Source organism: Danio rerio, chromosome 19 (assembly GCF_052040795.2).
Source record: "Danio rerio strain M-AB ecotype USA chromosome 19, GRCz13ab, whole genome shotgun sequence".
Classification (NCBI taxonomy): domain Eukaryota; kingdom Metazoa; phylum Chordata; class Actinopteri; order Cypriniformes; family Danionidae; genus Danio; species Danio rerio.
This window is the reverse complement of record NC_141039.2, coordinates 40,814,673-40,827,117: the sequence shown is the minus strand read 5'-3', so window position 1 is coordinate 40,827,117 and position 12,445 is coordinate 40,814,673. Positions and strand designations below refer to the sequence as shown.

General features: G+C 34.2%; 1 protein-coding gene and 1 long non-coding RNA gene across 17 annotated transcripts in view; one reads left to right on the top strand and one right to left on the bottom strand.

Moving 5' to 3' along the window:
* The window catches only part of col16a1 (collagen, type XVI, alpha 1), a 156,668-nt gene that overhangs the window by 47,064 nt on the left and 97,159 nt on the right, over positions 1 to 12,445 (top strand). For all 16 annotated transcript variants that reach the window (XM_087295958.2, XM_087295950.2, XM_087295955.2 and 13 more), the window contains exon 8: positions 11,617 to 11,691. In XM_087295958.2, coding sequence (XP_087152084.2) covers positions 11,617 to 11,691 — 75 coding nt within the window. The remainder of the gene's footprint in view (positions 1 to 11,616; positions 11,692 to 12,445) is intronic.
* Positions 2,275 to 8,165, bottom strand: LOC148679813 (uncharacterized). The gene is made up of 7 exons (XR_015945393.1): positions 8,117 to 8,165; positions 7,445 to 7,629; positions 6,803 to 6,836; positions 5,379 to 5,434; positions 5,137 to 5,285; positions 4,949 to 5,025; positions 2,275 to 3,626 (listed from the first exon to the last, which is right to left on the bottom strand). It is a non-coding gene; the product is annotated as an uncharacterized LOC148679813 (long non-coding RNA).

Genomic DNA, 12,445 nt, shown 5'->3' with positions numbered 1-12,445 from the left:
TGTGGATCGAAAACGTCAACTGTCGCCAACGAGCTGTCTCTCAGAAATTGTAAATGTTTTAAAATAGGCACTATTTTTGCAAATAAACAGCATAGTTGCAATCTAAACAACTACATTCTCAACTAAAAAAAGCCTCAAAATATATATTTTGTTATCTAAATGCAGTAATATTTGTCAAACTGTAGTGTTTGCTTGTTGCTGGCTGTATTAATACACAAAGGGTGAAGAGGCTGTACAGATGCTCATTCATTCATTCATTCTCTTCTCGGCTTAGTCCTATTATTAATCCGGGGTCGCCACAGCGGACTGAACCGCCAACTTATCCAGCAAGTTTTTACGCAGCGGATGCCCTTCCAGCCACAACCTATCACTGGGAATTGTACGGATGCTGATATTACTTAAATATATCACAGCTACCAGCCAATCAGATTCGAGATCCAGACAGAACTGTTGTATGTATATATATATATATATATATATATATATATATATATATATATATATATATATATATATATATATATATATATATATATATATACATATATTCATTATTTCATTTTCTTTTCGGCTTAGTCCATTTATTAATCTGGGGTCCCCAACCTATCCAGCATATGTTTTATGCAGCGAATGCCCTTTCAACTGCAAACCATTTCTGGGAAACATCCACACACACTCCTTTACGCTCATACACTACGGACAAATTAGCCTACCCAATTCACCTGTACCGCATGTCTTTGGACTCAGGCGGGAAACTTGATTTTTGAGTATTTTGAGTATAGGTTGTAATACGTTGTTTTTTTTTAAGGAGTGCTTTTTTGCAGCATTCTGAAGTAATACTTCACCCAAGCTGATGAAACATCCACACATGCTTTCAATAATGACAGCAGAGGCAAAGCTCCTGTTTTGCTGAGGGAATGTATGCGTTCTTTCTGTCAAAAAAAAAGAGAAGAAAATCATTGTAGTAGTTGTACTTGGTGGATCAAGCTCCAGCAGCGGCTCTGCTTCTATCGGGACGGCTTCGGTGGAGGAGCAGATCCTGAGTCATCGATGTGGGAGTGATGCTTTATTTGAGGATTTGGAATTTGGTGCGTTTCTCCTTTCTGAATTGATCAGAGCTTTGGCAAGACTTGCTGAATCGAAAAAGGCTCACAGGAGTGCGTCACTGCAGATAACTTCAGAAAAGCATCCAGCCTCCCACAGACCTGAATAGTAAAGAAGTGTCACCTGTGAAACTTACTTGACAAAGGAAGTGCACATGGGAAAAGGTACAGCCAAGTCTGTTAGAGCTGCTATTTTTGATTAGAATTTTGGATCAGAGGAGATTTTCCATAGCCAAGAACCATTAGATGTCATTTTTAGTCTAAAAGATGATTCGGTGATTTATTCCCTTTACAGTTAGCTGGCTGTTTGTTAGGTCAGAAATGAATCACATTTAAATCATTCATTAAAATTATCCACGTGTTTTTTGGTTGCATGCTTCTCTTTAAATGGAAGCCAACTAAGTTTTGTGTTTTGGGGCAATTGCTCCAAGCTCCCTGCGAGCAGTGTTTAAAATGGAAACAAGAGCTACCGTTTTATTCCCCGAATGCATGTGCGCTAATGTGGCTTTTTTAAAAGCAGTCGGCAGTGATTACATCTTTGAAATGCAGTGGAAAAATGACATGGGTTGAAGGTGTTTTAAAAGCCTGAATTTGTTGAAAATATGGATAGACATAAATGTGCATAAATTTAAGGTTTTAATGCTTATTACTGGGGCTGTACATTTAAAGAAGTATCATTGTTACATTTACATTTAGTCATTTAGCAGACACTTTTCTCCAAAGTGACCTACACTGTAAATTCTAACATGTTCAGTTTACTTAAAAAAAGTTTGGAAACCGATTGCCTTATTTTTGCAATATAAACTTACAAGGAAATCTTAAGTTAAGTGTAATTATTGCCTTGAAGTAAGAAAACTAAAACTTATAAAGTAAACTAACTGTTAAAAATTAAGTAAGTTTAATAGAAAATTCTAGTTAACATACTTGTCATTATTTAGTAATCTTACTTAGGGTTTTATAGTAAGATTACTTTAATAACTCTATTTAACTAATACTGTTCTACCATGTTCAGTTAACATCTTGAATGCTAGTAGTCTCAACATTGTTTTAATCCACCATTTTAAGTAATGTCAACTAAAGAAACTACGTGCAATCGGTTTCCACATTTTCTTCAATTAAACTGAACATAAAATATGTAGTTCAACCTACAAGTAATGACATTATACAGGTCTTAAATGTAAACATTTTATTTGACAAAATTAGCAGAATTTCACAATACACTTGTGATATTTTAGTATCACAATACACTTGTACACAATACAGTTTTGTAAAAACCTGTTGTAAAGTGCTGTAATATACTGTAAACAGCAATACAGACAAAAAATATAATAAACATGTTCAACCCTAAAACACAAGTTTTCGAAAAGGTTTGAAAATCTATCAAAAAAACTTTAAATACTTGACACTTGGAAAAAAGATACTTGAATTAGTGTAATTAAACATGCCATTGCACCAGCACCTTAAACATGGCAGCATATAGACACTCACAGAGGAACAGATATTAAGCTTTAAAGCTAATTTGTTAGACTGTGTAGTTTAGATTTTCCTACAGAAAATATCACATTAGTGTGGTCAAAAGTATTGAGTTTGGTATCAATCAATACTGAAATATTAAAAATATCCATTTTCCACCAGCATTTGAGTGCTACTGAGCTTGTTCTTAAACACCATTGATTGGCCACTGTGTTCACATGCTCAACAGAAATGACTGTGATTGGCTGTGACTGTCATAGGTTTACCATTTTTCACTGAGTCCAAACAAAGTTACACAGACACTGAAGTGTTTCAAAGCCATGTCGATAGCTGATTTGTTTAGAAGCTAACATATAAGCTATCTGGTGATGAATCGACTGATCGACAGTGCTTTGAAGTTATCCAGTGTCTTTGTATCTTTGCACCTGGTGAACAGTGGTGAAGTGTGGTAAAAATAATGACCTTCAAAGCCAATCAGTCATATCTACTGAGCATGTGAACACAATGGCCAATCAGTTCTTGCAATGTTAGTGGGAAATGGATGGACTTTTTTTTTTATTTATTTCAGTACCGATTGGTACCAAACTCAATACTTTTGACAACCCTATAAATCACAATACACTTTTTTGGTAAAAAAAAAGTGTTTTAAACACCAAAATGCTGCAGTCCTAAATGTAACACTGCAAACAGCAACATGTTAAAAAGCAACACTTTGTAATTAAACATGCCATTATACCTGAACCTTTAAACATAAAGCACAGCAGTATATAGGCACTCGCCGAATAAAACACATTACGCTTCCCTCCCAGCAAAAGCAACACACGTTGAACAAATTCAAATGCATTGCTCAAAGTCTTTGGGTAGTCTGAATTCAGTGTGTAAATCAAAGCAAAAAAAGAGACATACTGCATGTGGCAAAGTCCATAACCACTTTTCCTTCCAGTATAAAGGCCCACATTGCATCCATAATGAGGTTCTTTAGACATCTTCACACACGACAGTCAGCAGGCCAACATCTTCTGCACTGAAGTCCGACTCTACAATTACATCCTATGAATAGAGAAAGAAAAAATAAGTAAAGTTTGATATTCTAAATGGCACTAATAAAGCCTGTAGTGGCCAGGAGACCAAAAGCAGAGGTGAAAAAAATACAATTCCTTGTGCTTAATTTAGTAACACTTTAGTAGGAACCAATTACCCTATTAACTAGTTGCTTATTAGCATGACTATTTGTGTTTATAGTACATTTTACATTCAAATGCTTCTTATAAGAAGGCCTTGCTATGGTGCTCCTTCTTCAATGTAGACCAACACGATGGATTTGCCTGTACTGCTTCTACTAGGCTTGTCATGATAGTGGAATTTATTACCAATCCATATAGTAATTTTAAAAACATCCATTTCCTGCTAACATTTGAGCATTGTTGAGTGTCATTTCTGTTAAGCATGTGAACAGAATGGCAAAACAGTGCTGTTTAAAAATGTGCTCAAAAGTGCTTAAAATGTTAGCAGGAAATTTGCTGCTTAAAATTGCAGCAGAGATTGGTACTAAATTCCAGTATCTTGACCATGATACTATTCTAAAGGAACAATAAATTTTTTTAATTAAAGAAACACTGTAATGTAATAAAACAAACTGCAGTAAAAGTACTTTTAAAACATTTTCAAGAAATTAAATGCAAATGTGTGAGAGACCAATTGGTGCTACATAATCAATATAAATATTTTGTAGGGAAAACTTAATAAATTGGGAACCGATTCATGAATGCATTTGGTTTTGCTAGATTAAAGCAGTGAGTCAAGTTTGCATTATTTAGCACACTTTTTAAAAATGTATTAATAACTATTTTTTAATAAGAAAATTGATGTTTTAGTATGGCTTTTAGAACAAGGGTGCAGCCATCTACAATCCCACAGCAGGTGACTTCACAGGGTTGGTAATAATATGGAGCATCTTTGACTTTGTGGCTTTTAACACTATCTTTTTACATCTTAATCCAGCAGGTTCTTTCAACTGAAATTATATTTCTCTCAACATATTACATAGGTATTACACTTATTAAGATTTTTTTTTCAAGCTAATCTTCCTCCTTTTCAAAACAAGTGTGTTTAAAAATTAAAGAAATGCATTCATTACTTCACTGGCCTATGAAGCTAACTGACCCTGTGACGGCACAAGCTGCTGTATTTGCAACATAGCAATGCTCTTGCTCCAAAGGCCATAATATAACATCCCTCTTACTTTCAAATACTTACATTAAATGCATTTGTTTTATTTTTATAAAATTGAAAATTTTTATTAATAAGTGAAGTAAACTTGAATGACTGCTTCATTTCCAGTCTAAGAAAGCAGAAACAATAATACTACTTACAAAACACATCCTGAAAATTTCTTTAGACTCATCCCTCTAAAGGACTGAAAGACCCCGGAGAACTGCTGCCAGATGACCTTGAAAAAGTAAAGACAGGTAGACATGCATTATAGCCCAATGAAAACATCAAATGCAATTTATTGCAATCAAATGCAAATTATGATTCAAAGATGATGTCACAAAAATACCTTTGAATTAACATGTTGAAAATTTCTTCTAGTTTTCTTCTGCAATTTTCTCCTGTTTTTTTTTTTTTTATTTCAATCAAACGAGCAGTGTGTGTCCAATGCAGCGTAGAACTTGGATCTCACATTTCTTCCTGATATTCGATTGAATTCTGCAAAGATCCAATCAAAACATTATTAGTCATTATTAACATTCAAAAACACAAATTCACAAAATCACACAAAGTTTTGAAAAGAAAACAAACCTTCTGCAGCACTTGCATCAGCTGGTGTTTCCTCTATGACTTCCTTCTGGATGTCACTGTTGTGCACAAAAACGTAAAGTGTTATTGACATGGCTAAGCGAAATTCTAAAACAAAAAACAGAAATCAGAAACACATGCAATGATACAATGCAATGCCATTTAGCAACAGATGTTACACTTTAACATGACATAGTTAAATGTTCTTGAATAATAAAAGTTGCCAAATACTCCCGGCGCCTGTCATCAAAAGCATGAGCTATACTTGTCACCAAACAGTAATAAACACAACCCCCGATTAAATATAATCATGCCATTGTTGCTGGTGTGCCTTACTTTTATGCGCATTAAAAGTGGAATAAATATTTGTCTCAATTGATGTCTTTAAAAGGACACTGAACTTTCTGACTAGGGTTGCACGGTTTACCGGTACTATGGTAGTATCGTGATACTATGGCTCCAAGATACTGGCGGTGCCACTGTAGTTTGTAAACGGTAGTATTGTCATTAACAGTCTGCCTACAATACATAATGGTGCATGTGAAAAAGTCACTAAAATACTTACACGATTCAGCAACAATAGATCATTGTATTTTAATAGTCTATGGAGCCTTCTATGGTTGTAAAACTGTAGAATTTGCGCCTTTTATGGTAGCCTATTGCATATTTTGTGATGGTTCATTTTGAATCGGAATTCGTTTATTTCTGTTCCTGTCAATATGATATAATAGCTACAACAACCGTGACAATCTATTAAAAAGAATGACTCATAAAGTGAAATTTTGAATTACTTTGGATTCTTATCCGATAATTAGTGTGAAAAAAGTATGATAGATGAAAAACCCAAAATAGCAACAGGAAACAATTTTTGACCACTTCATATAGCCTAGGTTTGTTGGAAAAATGCTCTTTTCTTTATGTATCTTTATTTTAATGTATTTTTTTTTTTTGCTGGAATGAATACATTTTAGGTGAAGAGATGTGCAAATACTTTTTTTAACAATAAGGGAATTATTTAAATTCAAGTAGGCCTATAATAACATATACAATATATTATTTCTGACATTTTTCTTTATTTCATGGATTTAAGTTATGAATTACAGTATTGCAATACTACTTGGTATCACCATACTTCAGCTGGTATAGTATTGTAACATAAATTAATGGTATCACAACACAACAACCCTATTTCTAACTAGTCCTCAGATGATTATTCAAATGGACAAAATATTCGGACTATTCTTGATCATGCAGTTCTTTGCTGAGAATTTTGTTAAATGTACTTTTAATGCATTAAACGATTTAAAATTACCCTGACACTCAGTATGGAGACAAGGTAACGTTAATAGAACAATTCATGAATATGTTCTATGGCTTGTGCGGTATTGTTCAAAAAGTTTTCTTTGATGTGTAAGTGCAAAACTTACATTTCCACTGCATATCAGCTCACAAACTGGTAGTCTGAAATAAAAAATAAATAAAGGGTATAATGATATTACAAACCAAATATGCCACTCACAATACTCTAATGGTGTGCTACATTTTAAACAACCTTGTAATTGTTCAAATTTATTTGCCCTAAATTGTTAAAAATTAGTGAAACCTTCTTTAAAAATGCAAACTAACAGGTTTGGCAAAGCCTGTTTCTTTACAGAAAGTTTGCTTATAACAAAGGCTTGTTGATGCCTTTGTGTGATATTGAGCAAACAAAGGGATGTTTCTGTGCTTGGTTGTACGAGTTATACCACTTCATCATTAACGTTATCCATCACACATATTCAGTCGCGTCTGGTCAGATTTATTTGTCATTACAGCAATACAAAACACTTAATAACGTAACGGCAACACTGGAATAAACCTTCAAAACGGCATAAAGAAAAGACAAATAGCATATAAAACAAATAAATGAGTTAATTAAATATCTCTCGCATTTTCACAAGTTTAACTTTAAGTTTCATAGGGATTGTTAGCATAAGCACACTTTAGCATCATGTGTAAATATGTATCTGCCTCATACAGTGACACGAATCGTAATCGCATCGAAATCCTAAATTACCTACGACACTCACGGGTCCATTTTGAGCTGAAACTGCTTAATAATGTTCTAAAAGCCTCGGCGGGTTAAAACTGCTGCTGCCCCGGCGATCATGGAGAAAAAAACGACTGGTCTGGTCATGAGCCGCTCGCTGACGCCGGACCGAATCACAGCTGATCTCCTCACCTGCTTCCTGCAGGTGATCTCATAAAAGTAAATCTTAAAAAAAAAAACACGCATATTTTCGTCACAACAAGCGCCTCTAAAGTTCAGCGATAACTGACGTTACTGTATTTGTAATGCGGATAAATAGGTTTCGTTTTCTTTTTTTAAAAATGTAGACCTACAGCTATGTGTTAACTTTACATCTATTTGAACGGATCATTGCGCGCGCTCTTGCTCTCTCAGTGCATCATTTAAAATGGCGCGGCCCGCTCTTTTAGAGCATAACGCCCACTTTACAAATTACTACTAACTTTACAAATTATTAATAGTTATTAAAAAGGACTAAGCAGCTAAAAATAGCTTATCTAGTAAAGTAGACAGTAATGCAAATAACGTGCAGTGGTCAAAACGTTTAGTCACAACATCATGGGCTATTAATTAGTTCACAAAACAGCAAACAATTTCACAAGGTGCAGGAAATAAACAGATTACTGATACTATACAAATAAAATCAAAGTAGTAATTAAAACGAAAAGTTTACCTTGATTTACAGCAGTACATCTTCTCAATATGAAATCCTGTCCTTCAATGGCGGTGCTGGGTGGCGGTTGGTTGTGACTCGGGATGGGGGATGGGAAATCACCACCCAGTACGCATGCGTAACAGCATGGCTTAGCCCTTATAAGCAATTTTACTCAAATTACATTAGTTAGGGGAACTTTATACCTTACTATGTCAGCAACACTAATGCATTTCTAGTAAACTCAACAATTAGCTTAAAATTAAGTAAACACACTAGAATTTTGATAGTAAGGAATACTATTCGCATTTACAGTGTACTATTGATTTATATATATTGTATATATATATATATATATATATATATATATATATATATATATATATATATATATATATATATACAGTTGAAACCAGAAGCTTGCATACAGTCTAATAAAGGAACATAACCATTTTTAAAAAATGTCTGATGGTAAATCACACTAAACGTTTACTATTTTAGGTCTGTTAGGATTACCTAAATAATTTACATTTGCTAAATTATGAGATATAAATTTTGAGATTATTTTGCCAGAATAATGAGATAATTTTTTGAGATTATATTATTAATTTCTAGACAGTCAAAAGTTTACATACATAGTTTGAAAGAATTCATTCCTTCTGACCGAATTGGTGTAACTGAGTCAGGTTTGTTGGCTGTCTTGCTCGGACAAGCTTTTTCAACTCTGCCCACAAATTTTCTACAGGATTGAGATCAGGGCTTTGTGATGGCCCATCCAAAACATTCTATCTGTTGTCCTAGAGCACAGTTTAACTAATTTTATGCTTAGGGTCATGGTCTGTTTGGAAGACCCATTTGAGGCCATGTTTTAATTTCCCGGCTGATATCTTGAGATGTTGCATCAGTATTTTCACATAATTTTCTTTCTTCATGATGTCATCTATGCTGTAAAGCAGCAAATAAGCCCCACAACATGATGCTGCCACCCCCATACCCCTCATCCCACAATTGGGATGGTGTTCCTAGGCTTGTAAGCTTTCCCCTTTGTCCTCCAAATGTGACACTGGTCATTATGGCCAAACAGTTCAATCTTAGTTTCATCATACCACGTCTCCAAAAATTTGTCTTTTTACCAGTGTAATTTATAAGTTAATCTGCCTTTTTTTGATGATTCTGGCTTGTTGATTTTCCCGTTATCACACAAGGAAGCAGTGTGTTTGAGGTTTTCCTTTAATACTATTCTACAGTTGTGCCTCTAATTAGCTTAAATGTTGTCTATTAGCCAATCAGAAACTTCCAAAACCCTGACACCATCATCCTTTTTCAGAGGAAGAATAATCTTATTGTATGTAAACGTTTGACTTTCAAGAAAAGTTATTAAAATTTTTCAGAAAATATCTCTCTCTCATTATTCTACTATTAAGCATAACAGAAACAAATTTGAAAATCCTAACTTACCTAAAAGAGAAACAGTTTAGTCACATTAACATCTGACTTTTTTTTAAATGGTTATGTGCCTTTTTATACAGTGTATGTAAACTTCTGGTTTCAACTGTATATGATAGGTATTCAGCGATTCAACATGAAGAGGCAATGCAGACAAAAGGTGTTATTCTAAGTAACTTGTTCATGATCAGAAATTTGTGGGGGTTTTTTTGTTTTAGTTTTTTGTTGAGAGAGAGAGAGAGAGAGAGAGAGAGAGAGAGAGAGAGAGAGAGAGAGAGAAGGAAAGAGAGAGAAAATGCTTCTATAGGTGGTTTTGGTATTATTCACAAAGGTTCAGGTGTTCTCTGAAAATGGGTTTTAAGTTGTCGTTTAAAGGATGTACCCACAATCCGCGTGGAAATTGGAGGATCATTCCACCAGCAAGAAACATTGAATAAAAAGGTTATGGAAGGTGATGCGATGGCACCACAAGGCAGTGCTCCCACCCAGGATGGGAGAAGAAATCATGTGAAAAGCACCTTAAGGATATGTGTTATTTTACTAATGGCACATTATTATAGTTTTCATTTTGAATTCTTTTCTATGAACTGTTGTTTTTTAAGCTAATTTTGTAGTAGTATTAGGGCTCGCAAGCTATTAAATTGGTTGAGTCTAATTAATTACATATTATAGTAATTAATCAGACATTTAATCTAATTAATCCCATATTTAATTTGGTTCAGAAATACATAATTGCATTATTAATACATAATTGCATCAAAACAATAAATGCATAATTATTTTTTTCTTAACTGATTAATGAATATAATGTTAAATCCATATCCCTATTTAGTATTCATGTTTTTTAAGTAATTCTTTTTAGTTGTAATTATAGTTTAGTTTTGGTGTCAGGAATTATTTAGTGTTTATTTCAGATAAACGGCAAGATAACATTTTCTTTTTTTAGTTTTTAACATCATTTGTTTATTTTTAAAGAGACCGAATGTAGCATTTTATAAGTCTCAGGTGTCTCCATAATGTGTCTGAGACAGTATACCTCATGAATCATGTACACAACTGATGAAAGTCTTGGTGTTGATCACAGTTTTAAGTTGTAAAAATAATAACTTGACTTCTAGTTGATCATTTGAAAAAGTGGCAGAAGGTAGATTCTTTTATTTTTTCTCAGAGAATCAGTCAAGTTTGGTGAAGGAAAAATCATGGTTTAAGGTTACATTCAGTATCGGAGTGTACGAGAGACCTGCAGAGTGGATGGCTACATCAACAGCCTGAGGTATTAAGCAATCTGTGCTGCCCCTTACATTACAAACCACAGGAGAGGGCAAATTCTGCATTCAGGAACTTTGATGTGGAGGCTGAAGTTTGAGATGGAGCGCTCCATCTCATACTTTGGCTTTGAAGGCTTTGAAGATGAATCTAAAGATTTGAAGGCTTTGAAGATGAATCTAAAGATGATGAACTCTGGGAGTCCTGCAAGAACACTTTCTTTGCCATTCCAGATGACTTTATTAATGAGTGATTTGAGTCATTGCAGAGATGTATGGATGCAGTCCTTCAAGCTCATGGGAGTCACGTAATATTAATTCTTTTCTTACTGCACCATGACTTTATATTCTATACTGTACATTATTTCTGTTTGAATGACTAGACTTTTGTCTAAGCAAAGTCAGACCTTACTGTCCTAATTAAACAATTAGAAATCAAGTCATGATCATATTTTATTTTGCTAAAATAAGGGTAATCTAGAAGACTTTGCCTTTCATATAAGCCACTTCTGATACCAAATGATCAACTAGAAGTCAAGTTATTATTTGTTGTTCCTAAAACTTGCATAGGCGACAAGACTTTTGTCAGGTAGTGTATGATATCATGCTGTAAATTCAGCTTTTTGAGTGTGTCTCTTTAAATGCAAATTAATTGTTGCTCTCCGCCCCTTTTCTACAAGAGGTTGTAGCCCTTGCAGCTCAACAGAATCTACTAAAAGGAGTAATACATTGTAAAAGGAATAAAATTGTGTTAATTTTATGTATCAATACTGAACAAATTGTTTTAATTGGACTCTTGTTTTTCCGTAGTGCCCGCCTGATGCTCCAAAGAGTCGCCGAGCTGCAGAGAACCAGGTGGAGTTTGTGCCCAACCCCTTCAGTCAGGTACATGATCCTGTTCAGAAATTCTCTACTTTGTGTAATTAAAATGGGTTGTACAGGTGTTATTTTTGAAAACATAAACCCTTCTCCTGCAAGAGCACATCTTAATGCTGCACTTGAACACGAGCCGCTAAAAGTGCACCAAGGCCACTAATGACTAGATCTTACCGAAATTAAGAGCGGGGTTATTAGTTATTGAATGCGGGATCTTGATCTTAAGATGGTTTGAAGTGTTTGAAGACAGACGTACTTGCTCTCAGTGGGAGCTATTAAGAGGCCGTACACACACTCGCACGCACTCACACACACGATGCACCCTTGTTTTAGTAAGTAGCACAAAATTCAGTGAAATGGAACATATTGAAGAGGCCTAGAGATGTTTTCAAACAAACTACATGTTTTTAATTGATGGCATTTTAAAGTGCAAGATGCAAGATAATTAGAGTAATGACCGAAAACACATCATCATTTTGTGCACATAAAAAAATTATATTAAAGGGATGGTTCATCCAAATATGAACATTTCTTGTAGTGTTTTCTGTTCATTTAATCACTCTCAAGTTGAAATTTGCTAAAAACAAGCAAAAAAGCAGACAGACAAAATAAAATTTATAGCCATGACTCTAAATGTTGTAATGATTCATGAAACTCGATTCGATTCACAGTTTTACTTTTAAGATTCAATTTTTTTCATGATTTTCTTTACATGAAATGAAACTGAAAACATTATCTGCTTGTTAAGTCTGACATCACGTGA